Source organism: Lepus europaeus, chromosome X (assembly GCF_033115175.1).
Source record: "Lepus europaeus isolate LE1 chromosome X, mLepTim1.pri, whole genome shotgun sequence".
Classification (NCBI taxonomy): domain Eukaryota; kingdom Metazoa; phylum Chordata; class Mammalia; order Lagomorpha; family Leporidae; genus Lepus; species Lepus europaeus.
In genome coordinates this window covers 38,379,692-38,402,068 of record NC_084850.1, presented here as the reverse complement: position 1 = coordinate 38,402,068, position 22,377 = coordinate 38,379,692, and the positions used below count along the sequence as shown (strand labels likewise).

Below are 22,377 nucleotides of genomic sequence, written 5' to 3'. Positions count from 1 at the left end.
AAATAAAAAAAAATTTAAAAAAAAAAGGTTTAAGATAGGGAAGTACGGATTTTAGTGTACAATGTGGGAAAGCTGAGCCTTCCTTGTTGCTCCCCCGCCCATGTACTGAAACTTACACTAGAGAAGTGTTCATGTTGTTGAAAAGTTAAGATGATCAACTATTAGGATATTGGTTCTCTCTGGCCACACTAGCATCATCTTAAAAGAGTGTGTACTCTGAGACTGACATCTTATCATTTTAAAGTCAATTCTAAGAATTTCTATATTATGAAGACAGAGATGAATTAATTTTAATACACTTTTGTCTTTTCATTATTTTACTAAATATAGAAGGCTATATTGAGCAACCAAGAAAGGGTGGGTATCTTCAGAAGCAGCCAGCTGATGTTAAGACTAAAAACACAATTTAAAATATGAGCCTATAGCAAAAGAACTTTCATGCACACACAGATTCCACCATAATTTCAAAGCTATGCCCAATTTTTTAAGCAATGCAAAATGACATTTATATGCATTTAAAATATTTATAACACCTCAATTTTCTGTTATTAAAGCTAAATTGCTCTATAGAAATATATTATTGAAGAAGCTAGATTTTATTAACCTCATGTTTATTTCTTATATTTCCTCCAAGCAACATTAAAACCAAAGAAATTGCTTACAACTTCCATACACTAGCTTTGTTATTCTTGAAGCCTCTAGGGAACCCTAGAAATTCTAATTAGAATTAGCAGTTATAAGCTACATATTTTACTATTATTTCAAATTTAGTTAATATAAAACATCATCACTTTAATTTCTATAGAATATCACTATTATCTATAATTACTATTAATTTTTAAGGAAAATGATACCATCACTATAGCCTTGATAGTTATGCATCTTCAAATATCAAAAGGAACAATAAACTAAAAGTAGAATACATATACAAATTCTAAGTTATATTTATGATGCATATTCAATATTACTAACAGGGTCCTCTCTTGCTATCTGTCTCTGTCTCTCTGACTCTCTCTCCACACACATATACACACAGACACATGCAATTACATAAACATATGTTTCATTAATCCAGAGAGTTTTTGAAATATATTTTTTCACATGCATCATTGCTGTTTATAAGGAGACCCTAAATGTCACAGGATTTGGAGAATAGAAGAGACTTTAGAGATGACAAGTAAGAATTGTTACTGATAGTGTACATTTGGCCTAGCAGTTAAGATGCCCACATCCCAGATTGTAGTGACTGGGTTTGATACCTGGCTACAGCCACTAACTCCAGCTTCCTGTCAATGCAGGCCCTGAAAGGCAGAGGGTACTGCTCAAGTAATTGGATTCCTGACACCCATGTAGGAGGTCTGGATTGAGCTCTCATCTCTTAGCTTCAGCCTCAACACAGCTCTAGCTATCTTGGCCATTCAGGAGATGAAAATAGCAGAAGGGATACTCTTGTGCTCTCGCTAGGCTAGCTCACTCTCCTGCTCTCTTTTCTTAAACAAACAAACAAATAAAATTTAAAACACCTAAAAAGAAAATTCACATTAGTCAAGAAACTATCATCTCTTTCCTGGTTGACTGATATTCATTTACAATCAATGATCCATTGAATTCCTGTGAATTCCCATTAAGGATCTGGCCACAAAGGCTTGCTCGTGTTACTCATCAAATTATTTGGTCTCCAATGCTTACAGAATAAACCCAAATTGTTGAATGTGACGTTCTCTTTACCATCTTCACCCTCCAGGCTCTTCACTATACAAACCTGATCCAATAGGCAGCTGCTAAGTTTAACAAAGCATGTACTTCATCCATACCTACTTTAAGTTAAATCCACGGACCACTGACCCTAGCCTGACTCTGAACTTTGAGTCGCTACTTAACAAACAAAAACTTAATTTAGGAGTATTTTTTTGTAACAAATTCAATTTCAGCCAATCACAAACAGCCAATTAATGAGACCATGGGGAAATAAGGAAGATGACTAGCTATAAACAAAGAGATGATTTCTCTACCCTATATGTATGTTCAACTTATTAAAAGCTCATTGTTTGGGGTTGGCACTGTGGTGTATCAGGTAAAAGCCGTTGCCTGGAGTGCTGGCATCCCATATGGGTGCTGATTCAAGTCCCAGCTGCTCCACTTCCAATCCAGCTCACTGCTATGGCCTGGGAAAGCAGTAGAAGATGGCCCAAGTACCCGTGTGGGAGACCCAGAAGAAGCTACTGGCTCCTGGCTTCAGATCGGCACAGCTCCAAGCGGCCACTGCGGCCAGTTGGGGAGTGAACTAGCTGATGGAAGACCTCTCTCTCTGCCTCTCTTTCTCTCTCTGTGTAATTCGGACTTGCAAATAAATAAATAAACCTTGTTTGTTTGTTTTTTTTTTTAAAGGCTCATTGTTCACTCCGCTATGTGGAGCTCTCTGAAGCTCTTCTAGTTCTTAATGCTACTTGATTAATGAAGCATTCTTTACTCAAATAAATTCTGTTAAATTTAATTTGTCTTAAGTTTTTCTTCTAACATTTTGCTAATGGCATTCCCTATCTAGAATGCTATGTTTCCTTCTTTTTGTATTGCCATTCTTGTTAAACTTCAAGGCCCACCTCAAATGACATAATCTCTGGAATCTCCATTTACACTACTCAAAATAATTTCCATTAAGTGTTCCCAAGATTTTCTTTAAAAAAAAAAAGGATTTTAAGATTTACTACAACTTGACTAAATACACTGTTCATTTCTCTACCTCCCTTGCTACATTATGAGTTCTCTGGTACACAAACAAGTCACTTATTCATTTGTTTCCCTCTCATTTAGAATAGTACCTTGTACATAGTAGCTACTCTGTAAACTTGAGCTAAATGAAATCAGAGATCCAATCTCTCCCAAAACAAAAATAATTGTCTCAAGCCAACACTGTGGTACAGCGGGTTAAGCCACTGCCTGTGATGGTGGCAGCCTCCATCTGAGTGCTAGTTTGAGTTCTAGCTGCTTCACTTCCTGCTGATGTGCCTGGGAGAGCAGCAGAAGATGGCCCTAGTTCTTGGGCCCCTGCCACCCACATGGGAGACTCAGAAGGGGTTCCTGGCTCCTGGCTTCAGCGTGGCCTTACCCTAGTCACTTAAGCCACTTGAGGAGGGAACCAGCAGATAGAAGATTGATCTCTCTCACACATAAATAATTTTTTTTTAAAAAAATCATCTCTAAAACTTTAAGAATAAGTAATGCACATAGAAAGTATAATTTTATGGTACTTACACATATTAAATGTCTACACATTTAAATATTATAAATCTCATAAGTTATGTATCTTAAAGGTTCTATTTAGCAATTCTAAGCTACCTTAAATTTGTAAATATTTTCCTGAAGCACAGACTAATAACACTGCAGTGCATTTAGTGAGAACAGAGATCTGAACTTTCCATTGTCCTTGCAACAGGAGGAAATTCTCAGAGGTTCTGGAATACTGGGTCTAAAAGCTTTGGAAACAAGTCTTGGAAACACTGGGTGTGTTGCTTCTTTATGAATTCAGCTGTGTGTGTTGCAATGAGCATCTGACTGGGGGAGAAAGTGGTGCCCTAAAGCTAGAAAAGCCAGGGCAAGGCAGTTTAGGTTCCCTGGAACCAGAGCCTCCTTGATTTTTTACTGATCCTGCGACCTATTGGCCAAATTACAAATCAGGGCATTGCCAATGACAAGAAACTTCAGCTGTAACAGGAAGATGATCAATCAATTGTTATAAAAATTAGCAGTTTTTTAACATTAAAATTTATTTTGGCTATGCTATGCATATCTGGAATTTATTATGAGGCCTAATTGATTCCTTAAATGTCCTTTCAGAAATAAACCTAAATAAAATAATGGTACTGAAAGGTGCCTGTGTCCTGATTTATCCTTACAGATTCAAAATTAGGCAAGTACAAGCAAGGGCAGGGTTATAGAAAACTAGAGCATCAAAGTTAAGAGGAATGGAAACACAGCATTCAATGGCAGTGAGTACTTGAGATGATTTGTTTGGTTTTCCTTTGGTTTGATTAGGTTTTGGCAGCTATAACAAGAATTGCTTCATTGTAACTGATTAGCTCTACTGAGTGCTGCATAAAAAAGTATGAAATTATCTTGCTGAATTAGCAGCTATATTAAGTGTCAATAACTACAGCCAGGGTCCGGCGCTGTGGCGCAGCGGGTAAACACCCTGGCCTGAAGCGCCAGCATCCCATATGGGCGCCTGTTCTAGTCCCAGCTGCTCCTCTTCCGATCCAGCTCTCTGCTATGGCCTGGGATAGCAGTAGAAGATGGCCCAAGTCCTTGGGCCCTTGCACCCACGTGGGAGACCTGGAGGAAGCTCCTGGCTTCGGATCGGCGCAGCTCCAGCCATTGCGGCCATTTGGGGAATGAACCAGCAAATGGAAGACCTCTCTGTCTCTACCTCTCTCTGTAACTCTGCCTGTCAAATAAATAAAGTAAATCTTTAAAAAAATAACTACAGTCAAAATCAAAATGCACATACACACAGCAACAGCATCAGGTGAACTGAAAAGGAAAAGGGAATTAACATTTATCAAGTACCTATTGGATACCAAGAACTGTGGTTCAGAGCTTGGGAACAGAGGTGTTTTAGATTCTATATTTTTCCAAATCTTAGAATATTTGCATATACATATAATATATCTTGAGAATGGCACCCAAGTCAAAACATGAAATTCATCTATGCATCACATATATACCTTATACACATAATTTGAAGGTAATTTTATATAACACTTTTTAGTGCACATATGTGCTAACTGTGATAGAGCACATGAAGTCAGGCATTACATTTTCTACTTATAGTATCATGTTGGTGCTTAAACTGGTTCAGATATCTGGATTAGGGATATTCAGTCTGTGTTCATATACATTCTTAGTGATACTATAAATTGACAGGAACTCTTTAGAAGACATTTCATAGTCTATTTGAAAACTCTAAATGTATACAACATTTTATCCAGGAATTTCAATTCTAGAATTGATCCTACAAGTTGCTTCACATATGTAAACATAGGCATTCATGGTAATATGTTCACCATAGCATTTCTTGAAATAGCAAAAGTCTGGCACTAATCTAAATATTCATTAATAGAGAATTTAGTTAAATGAATTGAGAGGTCCCCACCAAAAATTCTATGAGGTATGTAAAAAAAGAACACAGTAGATGAACATATGCTCCTATAGGATAATCTCCAAGTATATTTAGTGCAAATGGCAAAGAATGAACAAAAACTGATAAATACACATATAATTCAAGAGGCATAGACTATTGCTAGGAGGTAATGTGAGAAATTAGAAATAAATTTTTATGTGGAAAAAACTGCAATCTGAGATTGAAGGGAGACTGATTTTCTCTGGTGCATCTTTTTTTCTAAGTATATGCATACTTTGCTATAAAGGCATGATGGAGTCACTGAAGACAAGAGAAGTTCACCATACCAAATTAAAAAAAAAAGTAGACAATGGCAAGATTTTCTTTTAATGCCAAACTTCTTCATAATTCTCTAATAACCAACCCATATTTCTTTGTGAATGTGGACTTCAATCTACAAGGAACAGTAAATAGAGCACAAGTATCCCCAGAGTACAAAATATAATAAAAGGGATCTCTCTGTTTCTCTCTCTCTCTCTGAATCTTCCAAAATTCACATTCTCACATTCTATGACATGTTGTAATAAATCAGACAAATGAATGGTAAAGGTGTTAATTCCAAGGGCATGAAAGTATAGAATATTTCCATATCTTTTTTTCTCTTTTTTTTTTTTTTTTTTTTTTTTTTTTTTTTTTTTTTTTTTTTTTTTTTTTTTTTGACAGGCAGAGTGGACAGTGAGAGAGAGAGAGAGACAGAGAGAAAGGTCTTCCTTTGCCGTTGGTTCACCCTCTAATGGCCGCCGCGGTAGCGCGCTGCGGCCGGCGCACCGCGCTGTTCCGATGGCAGGAGCCAGGTGCTTATCCTGGTCTCCCATGGGGTGCAGAGCCCAAACACTTGGGCCATCCTCCACTGCACTCCCTAGCCACAGCAGAGAGCTGGCCTGGAAGAGGGGCAACCGGGACAGGATCGGTGCCCCGACCGGGACTAGAACCCGGTGTGCCGGCGCCGCAAGGCGGAGGATTAGCCTGTTGAGCCACGGCGCCGGCCTGAATATTTCCATATCTTAATTGTAAAGAGTCACTCAGACTTAAAAAAGTTCTATGTTTAAATGAACCATCACATCTGCAAGTCATCTTGAAATAAAATACCAAAAATTCATAAAATACAATGATTAATCATAAGATTGAGAAATTACTTATATAGTATCTAAATTATATGTGAAATTCAAAGAAGTTAAGGACCTAATGATAAATAAGGCACTCCATTATCAGATCAGCAAACTATACTTATTAGGTGGCATATTTTATCTTCACCCAGAAAATCCATTCCTGACAAAAACAATAAGATTTTTAGGAAACCAAACTGATAAGAACACAAATTTAAGAGGAAAGACAATTTGAGCACCAGGGCACGAATCTTAATCTAATTTCATAAAAAACTCGAAGCCATTAGGATATCGTTACATTATTTTCTCCTACATGGTAAATCAATAAATTCATCTCCCCCGCTTCTCAGTAAAAATGAAAATTCCATAATATGTGATATAATGTGCACATAATAATAGAAAATAATCTGTATTTTCAGATGAATATGCAAAATAAAATTGGAAGGAAAAATTTAATTCCTGGATGAAATATGGCTAACATATTCATCTATGTTTGGCCTTAGTGTGGGAAAATCATACAAATGCACATTACTGAAAATTTTTAGCAAATTACTGAACTGAATCAATCAGAATCTGTAATTCATATTAAAAAATAAAATGTACCTTTCATTTGGGTAGCAAAATTCAGTGCCAATTTTGCAAAGAGATCTGGATTTTCAAACTTGTCTTCTTTAACTTTCAACCAGAAACAATTCTCAGATAATTCTTTGGGCTCAATCTGAAACAAAAATAACAAAAAATACTTTCTAAATTATTACTTACATTTAATTTTTCAAAGAATTGACTTTCAGCAAAGTTGAATGACAGTTCCTTTATTCATGAACCCACTAAATCAATTTTAGCATCTATAAAAATAACACTTTTGAAGTAAATATTCATCATGAAACTCTCAGAACTCTATTAGTGTGCATAAAAGTATATAACAGCAATAGGCCACATAGCAAAATTCATTTTAAAAAATTCTATTGATAGGAGACTGAAAAATAATTTAGAAAATTTCTCTCTCAATTCACATACATTATTCTTGCCCCTGAATTTTGGAAAACAGGGAAAATAAGATTCAGAAAAGGGAATTCCCAACGTATTCTGATTAGGTTAAATGTATCAACTATAATGATGGCTCACAATTATATACCTCCTACGATGTACCGGTACTGTTTTTAAATGATTTGAAAATATTAACTTATCTAATCTTCACACTATTCCTTTCACACAAAACCCATATTTATCTCCATGCTAAACATGAGGAACCTGAGCCCCATAAAGTTTAAGTGTCTGCCTAAATTGGTAAATGGCAGAGCTTGAATTTAAGCCCAGTGACCCTAGCCCCAGAGAATCGTGCTCTTAATCACCAGATGAACTCCAAGATTAGAACTGTATATTTTCCAGTTCATCATAATGCTTTGTTAATATGTTAGAACCATTACAATACTGCTAAACAAGTAAATATTACATTTATACACAGATAAGTGGGCCAACGGCTAATGGATCCTCCATTATGGTAAAATGTGCCTAATTAAACAAACTACATTCTAAAACCATTTAAGGGGCCACAGCTGTGGCACAGCAGGTTAATCCTCGCTTGTGGTACCAGCATTCCCAAATGGGCACTGGTTCGAGTCCTGGCTGATCCACTTCCAATAGAGCTCTCTGCTATGGCCTGGAAAAGCAGTGGAAGATGGCCCAAGTGCTTGGGCCCCTGTTCCCACATGGGAGACCCAGAAGCTCCTGGATCCTTGCTCCTGGATCCTGGCTCCTGGCTTCGGATGGCGTAGCTCCAGTCATTGCGGCCATTTAGGGAGTGAATCAGCTGATGGAAGACCTTTCTGTCTTTCCCTCTTTCTATCTGTAACTCAACCCTTCAAATAAATAAATAAAATCTTTTTTAAAAAATAAAATCATTTAATCTTCATTTACTCTTATGAGTAAGGCAAAAGTAAATGCTTAGGTTTTTAAAATAATTTAACCATAATTTTGGTGAAACCATTTCACTACATAGACTCTGCTTGATAGTATAGTATGTGTGTTCTTGGAGGAGTCATTTCCCCAAAATGGTGGTCTGGATAAATGTATTTGAATTAGAAGATTATTTCCTAGTGAATGTAGACTGTGCTCATCCTTATAATAACTTTTTGCAATAAAGATATTATTTGTTAACAAGAAAGCAAAATAACATTCAGAAGAAAATATTTTCACTCATATTAAAAGAAATTATGTTACATCACTACTGAATATTGTCACCTATTCCACACTAGCTGAAAATTAAAAACTCAAAAAAAAAGTCACTCTAAGAACAAAAACAACCAAGATAACAAAGTACAATAATAAAGATTTAATAATGGTAAAAGATCGCCGGCGCCACGGCTCACTAGGCTAATCCTCCGCCTTGCAGTGCCGGCACACCGGGTTCTAGTCCCGGTCGGGGCGCCGGATTCTGTCCCGGTTGCCTCTCTTCCAGGCCAGCTCTCTGCTGTGGCCAGGGAAGGCAGTGGAGGATGGCCCAAGTGCTTGGGCCCTGCAACCCATGGGAGACCAGGATAGCACCTGGCTCCTGCCTTCAGATCAGCGCGGTGTGCTGGCCGCAGCACGCCGGCCGCGGCGGCCATTGGAGGGTGAACCAACGGCAAAAGGAAGACCCTTCTCTCTGTCTGTCTCTCTCACTGTCCACTCTGCCTGTCAAAATAAATAAATAAATAAATAAAAATTTAAAAAAATAAATAAAAAAAATAATGGTAAAAGATGAGAATTGTCTTTTATTTGTTGATGTATTTTAAATCTTATTCTCTATACTACTTTGATTTCTTAAATGTCATACTTTTGTGTTCTTCAAAATGTCCAATGATCTGGGGATTTTCTAGTTATCTAGACAGTTAACTGAAAGATGGGCATAGGATGGTAAACTCCCAAAGAAACAGAGTCAGAAGTCATAGTCTCAAACATCATACAATATTTATACAAGCCATGCAGTTATTCATACACTGATGATCAACCATGGTTAGACAACTCAAAAAACTCTAATTATAGTATTACCTTTGACCAGTTGATTCTCTTCATGGACACTTCAGGCTTGTATATTTTTTTCTGTTTCATTCCATAAGGTAGATCAAGGGGTGCTCCTGGTGGAAGAGGAACTACTCCAAAGGGTGGTGGTGGAGGAGGTACCCCAATCAAAGGTGGCGGTGGTGGAATATTAGGTAAAGGAGGAGGTGGAGGAGGAGGAATTGCTCCAGGTGGAGGTGGTGGTGGTGGAGGTGGTGGTGGAGGTGGTGCAACACCTGGCAATGGAGGTGGTGGAGGAGGGCCTGGAATTCCTGATGAACTTGAAAGTCCATGTCCCTGAAGTATAAATAATGCAAGTTCAAATGCTTATAATATAGCATAACAAATACAAATTGATAGACATATGTGGATTAAGATTATTTGTAATTTATATAATTTTTGAAATTATATTTACTTATTTGTTGAGGTTTTAACAGTAAATGAAACAGAATTGTATAGAATTCTGTTAAATTAAGTCTGGACAGTAAGCTCTTCTGCTAATGCTAGGAAAGTAGGCATCCTCCAAGATTTTGTAATACAGTCCTCAAAAATAATGTAAAATTACTTTTCATTATAAATATATGCAAAGAGGAAATACTGTATAATGCTTGGGCATGTTAGACTAGTTAGTTTGAATATAGGATAATTAAGACAAGGTCATGGATTTAAATCCCTTGGGGGGCAATTAGCTTTAAACAAAGAATCTGCTGCATAGCACCATTAACTTGGCTGTCTTCTAATACGAATAATTAAAACTAAGTAGCATCCATTTGTATAGCAATATATGCTTATCAACTTTTTTTTATACCTACTATTTCTTTTGATCCTTATTATAACCTAATGTAGATAGGGCATTTTTGGCTCACCTTTATTTCATTGCTTACAGAAAAGAAAACTATAATTACAAAACAGTTAAATGACTAACTAAAGGTCATATCATCTGAAACATGATTAAGATTTGAAAGTTGCTATTCCCCAATAAACCCTTTCCCTCTACTACCACGGACTATATCTTCAAGAAGGGGTGTCATTTGCCAAGAAGAGAACGAATGAACACGGGATGAATTATGAGGACAGTATAACTTATTTCTAGCATCAAAAAGTAACTTTGGGCAGGCCACCACCTGCAATGCCGGCACCAGTTTGAGTCCTAGTTATTCCACTTCCAATCTAGCTCCCTGCTAATGGACTGGGAAAATCAGTGGAAGATGGCCCAAGTGCTTGGTCCCCTGTACCCACATGGGAGACCTGGAAGAAGCTCCTGGCTCCTGACTTTGGCCTGGCTCAGTGATGGCCATTGCAGCCATTTGGAGAATGAAAAAGCAAATGGAAGATCCTTCTCTCTCTCTCTCTCTCTCTCTCCTTCTCTCTCTCTTTAACTCTGACTTTCAAATAAATAAACAAATCTTTTTTAAAAAAACTGCTATAAAAGAAAATAACTTCAAGCTGCTTCTCTAATGAAAATGGAAAACAGATGAAGGAATACACTGAGTTTCATATTGTCTTCATTTTCAATGGTTAATATGTACACTTTTCTTGAAACTCCTTCTGATCACAATGGTTCACTTTCCGAAATAAATGAATATAAAATTGGAGTTGTTAATTATAAACATTGCTAAGAAACCACTACCAATGAGCAGACATCTTTTGCAATCAAGTTATGAAATTAGATTAACTAAACAAAAGGTTTAAAACTAATGAAATTCCTTGGTACAGTGTTATTTTTATTTAAGGAGAAAGTCCTCTTACCTTTATTAATACAAATTTTCTATTTTGAATACTTTATTAGAACTTAAAAGTATCTTTACAAAATAAGTAAGCTGAAGCAAATTTGGAACAATCAAGTTAAAGGACTGACCTATTACACTCATAGGTGACATGATCATGGAAATACTGATCATAATATTGAGGGCACAATCACCACATATTTTTATCACACATATGAATATTTATGTGTATATTTACATATACAAATGTAAAATGTTTATACACTTAACCACTGACAATTGTCTGCTGGAATGCAACATTCTGGTTAGGAAGATGAGAAGCAGAACTGAAGTACATAAAATTCTTCTCATTTTATTTTGAATATAGGAAAACATAGCAGGCAACCTGGCTTTCACAGTCTTGAATGCAATCAAAGAAATCATGGGGAAAATTAAAAGTTCACAAAATTAGTAATTTATCCTGTAAGTTTTGTGGCTTACTTTTTGTTAAGAAATAGCAAAATAGCAGAGGGATACATTTTGGGCATCAATTTTTTGTCTCTATTAGTTCACATTTGTTATAAAATTTGTACAACTATCAAATGGGGCAGACTTCTGGTCCAGTGGTTAAGATACAATTTAAAATGAAATGCCACATCTCCTATTGAAGTGCCTAGGATTCCTGACTGTAGATCCTGACTTCAGCTTCCTATTAATGCAGACCCTAGAAGGTATTAGGTAATGGTTCAAGTCATCGGGTCCCAGTCATCTATGTGGAAGATTTGGATTGAGGCCCTGCTTCCCAGTTTTGGCCTGGCCTAGTGACGGCTGTTGGAGACAATGAGGGGTAAACCAGGAGAAGGGAGTTTTGTCTTTTCTCTCTCTATGCCTCTTGAATAAATAAAAAAAGTAAAAAAGTTATTCAAGTTAAATTCATGTCTTATGAATTTAATAAATAATATCAAATGTTTATATTAAAAGTTTATTTTGAAAATATATCAGTCTTTTCTTCTATTCCATGAACAATCAGGAGTTGAACAATTAAATTAGGCTAAAATAATGTATTGTGAATTGAATAGGGCAAATGAATAACTTAATATTTCATAAAATTTCAGGTACATTAGAGAGTGTTATGTGACTGTACCTTACAGCTAACTTAACAATAAATAAGCAACTACTCAATAAGTGGTAAATCCCTGTGCAAAGAGTAATTGAGCCATGAAGAAGAGTAAGAGATACAAGCGTACTTCAAAAATTTCATGGAAAATGAAATTTAAAAATAAGTTTATTTGGAGATAAAAATGATTGAAATCCCTGTACTTTTTTTGGAATATGCATTTCCATGAATTATTTCATGAACTGCAAAAATTTTATACCAAAATAAGATTATTTTATAACTCAGTGAACTTTTTGAAGTATCCTTCATACTCTCAAAGTGCTTTTTTTAAAATATTGATTTATTTATTTTGAAATAGTTAGAGAGAAAGATCTTCCATCTGCTGGTTCACTCCCCAGATGGACGCAAAGATGGTCAGTGATAGGCCTGGCCAAAGCCAGCAGCCAGGAGCTTCATTCCCATCTCCCACATGGGTGGCAGGGGCCCAGGTACTTGGGTGATCTTCTACTGCCTTCCTACGTGCATTAATAGGGAGCTGGATTGGAAGCGGAGCAACTGGGACTCGAACTGGTACCCATTTGGGATGCTGGTGTTGCAGGTGGCAACTTTTACCTGCTATACCACAACACTGGTCCCAAGTACTTATGTTTGAGGGGAAGAAACAGAGGGCACACAAAGAAATATAATATTAATGGCCAAAAAAAAAGGGGGGGATCTGGAAACTCAGAATATTTTCCTTATGGAGTTTTCAGAGATACTTTCCAAAAGATGCTTTAGTGACCTTCTCCTTAAAGGACATATTTTGCGGCTGGTGTTGTGGTGCAGCAGGTTAAACAACCACCTACAATGCCAGCATCTCATAAGGATACCCATTAGAGTCCAGGCTGCTTCACTTTGGATCCAACTTCCTGCTATTTGCAGAGAAAGCAGCGGAAGATGGTCCAAGTCCTTGGGCCCCTGTACCCATGTGGGAGACCTGGAAGAAGCTCCTGGCTCCTTGCTTCAGCCTGGCTCAGCTCTGGCTGTTGTGACCATTTGGGGAGTGAACCAGCAGATGGAAGACCTTTTTTCTGTCTCTCCCTCTCATCTGTTTGTAACTCTACCTCTCAAATAAATAAATAAAATACTTAAAAAATAAAAAAATGGACATGTCTCACATGCATAGATGATCAAGGGAGTACATTTCTGACATTGAATAACATAAGCCAACATTTCTCAACTAAATTGTATGAAAACAATTTCTGGGAGATGTTAACAGGTATTCTGTGATAAAGTATTCCATGCTCAAATAAGTTTAGGAAAGTTAAATTAAAAAGATTTAGACTGTTTTCTTCAATGGAGGACATCTCAGATCCTTCAAAATGCTAAGCAGTATTGTGAATCTCTAAGAGGTTGAATTTCACATTTCGTGTGTATTCAATTTATTGACTATAGAATGCTTTCCTCATGAAAACACCTATTTGCATCTGTGTAACTAATGTCTGGGAAATGCTGGCAGAAGCAAAGTGTGGAGACAGTAAGTCGTGAATATGAAGGGCAGTGAGGTGCCTTCATTGCAACAGAGGCTGCAGAGAGGGGAGCAGTCAGGGCCCAGGCTGCAAAGGGGAGATAAGGAGCCCATGCCAGAAGGCCTTAACATTCCTGTAAGGAGATTTTATTTAATCCGGACTGCAACAGGCAGCCACTGAACATATTAAAGCCTGGAGAGACAATAATCAGGGCAGTGTTTTAGGAAGATTAATTTACCACTGACATAAAGGATGAATTTGAGGAGGAAAAGACTCTAGGCAGGGAGAAAAGGCAGGAAACAATTGTAGTAGTTCAGGCAAGATGTATATGAGAGCAGGGGTTCTGGCTTTTGATGCAAGTGGGGCATAAAAGAGTGATTAGCCTAATTTGTCAGGGGGTGGGGCAATGAAAAGGGAAAGAAAACTCCAGTTTCACTATTTTTTTAAAAAAATGGTAGTTAAAAATGGTAGTAAATTTTTTTTAAAGATTTATTTATTTTATTTGAAAGGCAGAGTTACAGAGAAGCAGAGAGAGTAAAGAGAGAGAAAGAGGTCTTCCATCCGATGGTTCACTCCCCAGATGGCCTCCAGGGCCGGAACTGTGCAATCTGAAGCCACTAGCTTCTTCCAAGTCTCCCATGTGGGTGCAGGGGCCCAAGCACTTGGGCCATATTTACTGCCTTCCCAGGCCATAGCAGAGAGCTGGATCGGAAGTGGAGCAGCCGAGGCTTGAACCAGTGAAAATATGGGATGCCTGCACTGCAGGCAGCAGCTTTACCTGCTGCACCACAGGGCTGGGCCTCAGTAAAATTTAAATAAGAATGGAGGCCAAGCTGGTTTGAGAAAAGATAGGAGACCACAAATATTACTTTTGACCTCAACATGGCATAAGACCTTTCCCACCAGGATAGCAAAAGAACAACTGGAAATATAAAACTCAAAAGACATGATATCATCTAAGAAGTGGTATTTGAAAGTATGATATTGATGGATTATTAGAACAAAGATATACAGAGAGGAAGGCAGAGGACAGAACATTGAGGAATGTCACCATTTCTCAAAAAGTGAAACTGAGTTCTCATACATTTAGAAGGGGAAGGCAGAGAACACAGATGTGTACCTGATGAAAACAAATGATCAATTACTAGACTTAAGTGATGCAAGCTGAGGGAAGGAAAAGGCCACCACATTGATTAGAGTTTACTGATGACTTTTGAGGTAATTTTTTCAGTGGATTGATGGAATAGATCTAGTCAATCAATAAACACCACCTGAGCATTCAATATGTTAAGGCATCATTTTAAATTTCTGAAGATTCATTTAAGATATAAAGAGTGTTGATGAGAGTACTCAATCGGTACTAAAGTTTAGACATCATAATTAAGAATTAAAGTATATATGGAATCTTTTCATCACAGGAATGTAGGTGGAAATGTAAAGTTTATAAGTTTTGAAATTATGGTAGTCAAGATTTAAAGACATTTCAAGAAACTTTCGGGATAATTAAAATTAATGAGCAGTTCCATATTCTTTTTGAAAAAAAAAAAACACTATGCATTCAGTTTTTCAAATCATGAAAATTTCATCTCAAAACCAGTTTTGCTTGTGTAACATTCTGTTTAAAATATTCAGGGCAGTTTCAGCAATTAGTGTTTTGTATTTTTCCCAAACATTAAAATGATTCATTGTCCTCAAAAATCAAATCTGTAGTTATTTCAACTAAAATGTGAAACTGCCCAAAAGTCTGCTTCCGGTCACATTTTCCATTCTCTGTTAACAAGATAATTTTCTGCCATTGAACTTACTGTGACATGACACAAAGTCTGTATCTTGTTTCATTACCTGGTTTCGAAGTTGTTGGATTTCTGTTTCAAGTTCCTTGATTTTTTCTTCTCTTTTTTGAAGCTCAGCTTGAGCCTCCTGTCGAGCTGTGAATTCTTCATCAAACTGCAATGATCATCACCATAAACATACAATTAGTAATATAGTTTTGAGAAAACTTTAAACAACAACATGTGGTAAATCACTGGAATGATTTTTGTTCAGTTGAATTCCCAGGTCACTCAGAAAATCAGAGCTCTTGATTATTTTCATGACAATTAAGTGTCCACATAGGAGTGGGTATTGCTTGTGGTGGTAGCAGTATAAATAAGAATTATGCCCCCCACTCAAAGAAAGAAAACCCATTGACTTCTGAAAAAAAAAAAAAAACAGTGGTGGAGAGAAGTCTTTCTTCACATATAATAGACATTTTAATTTTTTATTGAAAATTCAATTTTTGAATTAATAATATTTTAAATGTTTCATCCCATATTTTCAAACTAAATGAATTTAAAATGAAATCTAAAAATATGCTGTCAAGCAGTGTCAACTCCTCAACTACAGTTAATCTTGCAAAGAGATTTGCACCTTCAGAATGTTCAAATGAATGTACATTAATACAAATGAAATGTTTCTATTACACCCTTTGTTGTCTAGCATCTAAAAACTGGTGTTTCACAAAATATGACAGTACAATGACATATGCTATAGTAGCACTCTCCTTCAGATGGTTAACCAAAACACTTATATAACATGTTTTGAGAGAAGGAAAATGGGAGATTAAAATAGGGTGCACTAAGCCAAAGAGATTGTCTGGTGAATAATCATGTAGTGCCTCTTGCCCCAGCCCTTACTGTATTAGGGCTTGAAGCAGTCACTAACTAGCCTGCATATTTATAGTGAACTATAAAACATTTATTTGCCCCTTATTGTCAATGTCACTTCAAGTCATTTTTAAAAGCTTGTACATTATTCTAACAATGTTGTTTCTAATTCATATAGATATATGTATGTGTATAAAACACACACACACATACACACATACATATATATGTATATAAAAACACTGTGCAGAGCTGTCTTTATAACATACAAAAGTTATCTTTACTGTTAATAACTACTCATCCTCATGGTACATTTGACCTTTGGGAATTATAAATTTGACAAAAGTGGCCAGCGCCGCGGCTCACTAGGCTAATCCTCCACCTTGCGGCGCCGGCACACCGGGTTCTAGTCCCGGTCGGGGCACCGATTCTGTCCCGGTTGCCCCTCTTCCAGGCCAGCTCTCTGCTGTGGCCAGGGAGTGCAGTGGAGGATGGTCCAAGTGCTTGGGCCCTGCACCCCATGGGAGACCAGGATAGCATCTGGCTCCTGCCATCGGATCAGCGCGGTGCGCTGGCCACAGCGCGCCAGCCGCAGCGGCCATTGGAGGGTCAACCAACGGCAAAAAGGAAGACCTTTCTCTCTGTCTCTCTCTCTCACTGTCCACTCTGCCTGTTCAAAATAAAATAAAATAAAATAAAGATTTGACAAAAGTATGGGTGAGCCAACTGGATAATATTATTTGGGTCAAATCTGAAATTTTACTTAGTAATGATTTTATTCATTGCCACTTGAGTCCCTGGAAAATGTCCCACACAGGCTGATCCAAATCTTCTATAATGTCCTTACATTTCAAACCCACCCAAGATTCTCAGGCTGAAAGAGCCATTGATACTTCAGATAATGACCTTTTTTCTACTTCATTAAGAAGATAGAGGTCCTCTAATCTGGGCTTGTTTGACTTCACTACTATCAGTGTCAGTATTTTATCTGAATCTGTATTCCCATCCCTCCTACCAAAGTTAGAGTCTCCTGTTTGCTTCTCAAATATGGTCTCTATGAAAGCATATTGCAGGGACTGGCATTGTGGAATAGTGGGTAAAGCCACCACCTGTGGCATTGGCATCTCATATGGGCACCAGTTCATGTCACAGATACTCCACTTCCAATCCAGCTCCATGCTAATGTGCCTGAGAAATCAGTGGATGATGGCCCAAGTGCTCAGGCCCCTGCTACCCATTAGGAAACCTGGAAGAAGCTCCTGTCTCCTGGCTTTGGCCTGGCCCAGTGAGCCAGCAGATGGACGATCTCTCTCTCTCTCTCCCTCTCTCTGTAACTCTGACTTTCAAATTAAATAAATATATTTTTTAAAAGAAGCATACTGCCCGGCGCCGTGGCTCAATAGGCTAATCCTCCGCCTTGCGGCGCCAGCACACCGGGTTCTAGTCCCGGTCGGGGCACCGATCCTGTCCCGGTTGCCCCTCTTCCAGGCCAGCTCTCTGCTGTGGCCAGGGAGTGCAGTGGAGGATGGTCCAAGTGCTTGGGCCCTGCACCCCATGGGAGACCAGGAGAAGCACCTGGCTCCTGCCATCGGATCGGCGCGGTGCGCCGGCCGCATCGTGCCAACTGTGGCGGCCATTGGAGGGTGAACCAATGGCAAAAAGGAAGACCTTTCTCTCTATCTCTCTCACTGTCCACTCTGCCTGTCAAAAAAAAAAAAAAATAGAAGAAGCATACTGCACTCAGTTTTCATTGTATAAAAAGTTTATTGGTACATTTGAGAAAATAGACACAATGTTTCTGCTTTTAACTTAAAATTACATTAGTCCATAAACACAAAGCGTAGCAAAGAAGCCTAAATATGTGAACTGGAAGAGATTTTTTACAAGCCCACTAATCTTATCCTCTCTGAAACCAAGGTTCAAGGAGAGTAAGTGGCTTACTTAAAGCCACAGCTAATTAGTGGAAAAGCTAAGATCACATCTTGTAATTACTGTCTGTCACTCTACCATTTAAAAAAAAAAAAATAAACCTCCCTTGCACTACCTCTTAAAGTGCACCCAGATAACCACTAGGAGGCCATACACGTTTTCACTCATTCATTCTAAATGTTGGTGATAACACGAAATCATCACACACTGAAATTTCTTTTCTGTTATTTCAAAACTCCTTTTCCCAAAATATATGGTTACAGAAAACTAGATAATCACAATCTGCTCCAGTCTTATGGTATCCTATCACAGTGGTAGCCTAAATTAAAGAGATCCTGTGATTTTCAAAGGAAATTCTAAATTTGTTACTTAAAATAAGAACATTAAAAATTATAAAGGTCTATTAATAAAAAAGCATGCATTTACTATTATCAATAAAAATGACAGCTCCACACAAACATTTTACATTCAAGCCCAAGCGCTTAAAATCTATTCTAGTAACTGAAAGAGCAAAGATATTTCTTCAGATGCCCTGAAGTAACTCTACTATTTCTAGAGTGATAGCAAAAGTGATTATCTAATCTCTAAGGTAAGTCATAACTTTGAAGACACAGCAATATGTAAGCACTTTATCTTGCTGTCAGAAGACTGAAAACCAGAGAGCTTTTAGACTTGTGCTTCAATCCTTCTCCCTGCACCCAACAGGGGAGAAATACTATACTAACATTTAATAGGATCTAGAACAAGAAAGAAAAAGAAACTTTTAGTAGAAGCAAATAAAATGGTAGCTATGAGTTGATGAAACAAGGAACAGACAATCATATCTAAATAAAATTAAGATATTCACAAAGCTGGCATCGACTCAAAGGCATTTACTTAAGGCATTAATAAAGAATGGGGAACCTCAAATTCCACCAAACATATAAGATGTAGCAACAATATTTTAAAGAGAGTAATCACAGAATTCAAAGAAGCTAAGTGTAAGCAGAGAGAGAGAGAGAGAGAGAGAGAGAGAGAGAGAGAGAGAGAAAGAAAGAGACTGAGGCCACTGGCATTCCATCACTATCAATAGCTTTAGGGACCATACTAGTAAGAAGACCAGATAAAAATCTCACAGATCTCCCAACAGCTACTTTGTGTAAGTAACTTAAAGCTACAGGAAAGCAACAGAGAAATTTACTTTGGTTGACCTCTTCTAAATATATCCTTTTGGCAATCTGATTTTATTTCATTTATTATTTTTCTTACATAATGGATAAAGATGATGAGGAGGAAACAGTGGCAGCTTTATCTTATTATGAAATAAATCATGTTCTGTTAAGTTTGAATTCAGAAATATAAAGTACTACATAACTAAAACAACATTTATAAAACTTTCCATAATGAAACAAGGCAGAATATGTGCTGTGATCAAATTATTAATGTCACAATAATAACCAGTATTTCATAGGCTTTACCTTCTTGGAAAACTCCACTGCTTTTTGTTCACTTTCTTCAACTTTTGCTTTGTTCACACAAGAATCTGTTAAGATGGATCAAAAGTGATTAAAAATTATAGAATGAGTTCTCTAGGCAAAAGATGGCTGACAGCCAATAGTACTATGTAGACTACCATTTCTATGTCAATTGCTATTAAACGTAAATTGACCTATACTATACATAAAACATGAAATACATTTTATTTCTTTATCATACATACTGAAATCATTAATAGTATTGTTGAGGCACAAAAGCAAGCATTTGCAAATTCATTTGATTGAATCAACATTGTTTTAAGGATATGTGATTCTTTTTCAATTTTTGCAATGATACAATTCTTCAAAAAAATTCTGGATGCTTATTATGGGCGGAAAGGTGACAAAGACTACCTACTTAAGATTATTAAGACTCAAAAAAATCCTTTAAAAAAGCTGGAGAGGGAGACAGAGTAACATTCATTAATTTAGGCCAGCCAGTGAAGGATTTCACTTCTGATCTTATAAGTATCATGTATATAAAGAAACAAATTTCAAACTCCTCAGATTCTATTACATTTTCCCAATATAAATAATTTAATAGCTTCTTACAGGCAATATTGTGTCTCCCATTATCATATATAAAGTCTATCTTATACTAGGCCATTCCACATCTATGTATCTACCCAAAGAAATAGAAAACATATGTTCATACCAAAACTCTATCTGAATGTTCATAGAAGTTTATTTATAATAGCCAAAAGCTAGAAAAAAACCAAATGACTAAATTGTAGACCAGCCATATAATGGAACACTAGTTAACAATACAGAGGAATGGATAATTAACACATGTAAAACAACATGGATTATCTTAAAATCATTATGCTGAATGAAAGAAGACAGACAAAAATAGAGTACATGATTTGTATTTCTACTTTTATAAAATTTTAAGAAGTGAAACTAATAAGAGAAACTATAAATAAAGTGAAACCAGTAACAGAGAACTTAGTGGCTGTCTCAGGGTAGGGAGACACGGGAAGAGAGACTTAAAGAGAATGCATAAACTTTAGGAACAAATGTTTATTTACCTCAGTGAAGTTTTTTATTTTTATTTTTATTTTTAATGTGTAGCTAGAGCATAGCACCTGAAGAGGAAAGTGTTTAGGGCTGAGATAAAAAAGGAGCCACACGTGTGCTGTGTCAGACATGGTTGGTAACGATTTTCATTTTGATTTCAACTTCAATGGGAAAGTACTGGAGAGTTTAAGCAGGGATCTGATATTAGATACAAGATTTATAGAACTGTGGAATTGGTAAAGACTCTAATATCCTTAGCTCCAAGTAAAAACAAAATAGAGATCCAGAGATTACCTAGAAGTTCTTGATATATTTGATAATTTTGGTGTATGTATGTGTGTGTGCACACATGTACATGTGTTCTAATGAAAGCTTCAAGGCATTAACTAGTTTTTCAAAAATTTTCAGCATGTATTTGATTTATTTGATTTTTGAGTTGAAGAAACTGAAATCTAGGGAAGCTACAATGATTTATTCACAATCACAGAGATAATGTGTACATGAGGTCTACGTGATGCTGACTAGCCTCTCTCACCTGATCTATCCTCACCTCAATGCTTCTGACTGACAGTATACAATCATAAGGACCTGGTATATAACACACAAAACAAGTATGTTAACAATGAACAAGTTAGCCAATATCGACAGTAGAGTATGTGTGCTAGCTAGGGTTCCAAATGGATTAGAAACAAATGCACATATTTGGAGACAGTCCCTTATGGTTCCCCCAAAAAAACTATGAAATAAACTGTGAAGTTTATCAAGCTCAGTAAAAAAGATGCAGAGAGGTTGGCATTCTCATTCATTGCTGGTACAAGGTAAATTGGAAGAAGCATTATGAAAAGCATTTAGACTTTTAAAGTTCATACTCTCGTTTACAGGAATCAATCCTAAGGAAATTATGAGAAAAATCCAAACATTTATGCCTAAGACTATTCACAGAAGATTCACTTATAATTGTGGAAACCTGAAAACAACTGAGATGTACAATAGAAAGAACTGGTTAAGATGACAATGATATTCATATGATAGGACATTAGAGACAGGAGTTTGGCCTAGTAGTTAAAATGTCAGTTAGTATGATGGTATATCACAATGGAGTATCTGGGTTTGATACCTGGCCCCAGCTTTTGAGTCGAGCTTTCTGCTAATATAGAACTTAGGATCGAGCAGTAATGGCTCATGTAGTCAGTTTATTGCAACCCACAGGGGAGAACCGTATTGAATACCCAACTTACTTGTTGCAATTTGGCCCATCCCTGGCTACTGCTATTATTTGAGGAGTGGGCCAGTGCATGGGAGAATTCTCTGTCTTTGTCTCTGCCTCTGTCTTTCTACCTCTCAAAAACTTTTAAAAAGATGAACAGTGTATGGAAATTCTCTAGGAGAGATCATATATTAGGCCATAAAAAAAAATCATAACAAATTTAAAGAAAATGTATCCTGTATCTTTGCTAAGCACAGTGGAATTAGCCTGGAGATTAACAACATAAGAAACTCTAGAAAATATGAAAACACATGGAGAATGACTAACATGTTCCAGAATAAATAGTGGGTCATAGAAGAAATCAAAAGGGAAATAAAGAATTCCTAAAAATGAATGAAGATGACAAAATAACA

The 22,377-nt window shown here is 36.9% G+C and overlaps 1 protein-coding gene across 1 annotated transcript in view; it reads right to left on the bottom strand.

Moving 5' to 3' along the window:
- Positions 1-22,377, bottom strand: part of DIAPH2 (diaphanous related formin 2) — a 985,476-nt gene that overhangs the window by 641,547 nt on the left and 321,552 nt on the right. The window contains exons 14-17 of the mRNA XM_062183022.1: positions 19,684-19,748; positions 15,495-15,599; positions 9,313-9,618; positions 6,886-7,000 (exon numbers count right to left, since the gene is read on the bottom strand). Of these exons, the coding sequence (XP_062039006.1) occupies positions 6,886-7,000; positions 9,313-9,618; positions 15,495-15,599; positions 19,684-19,748 (591 nt within the window). The remainder of the gene's footprint in view (positions 1-6,885; positions 7,001-9,312; positions 9,619-15,494; positions 15,600-19,683; positions 19,749-22,377) is intronic.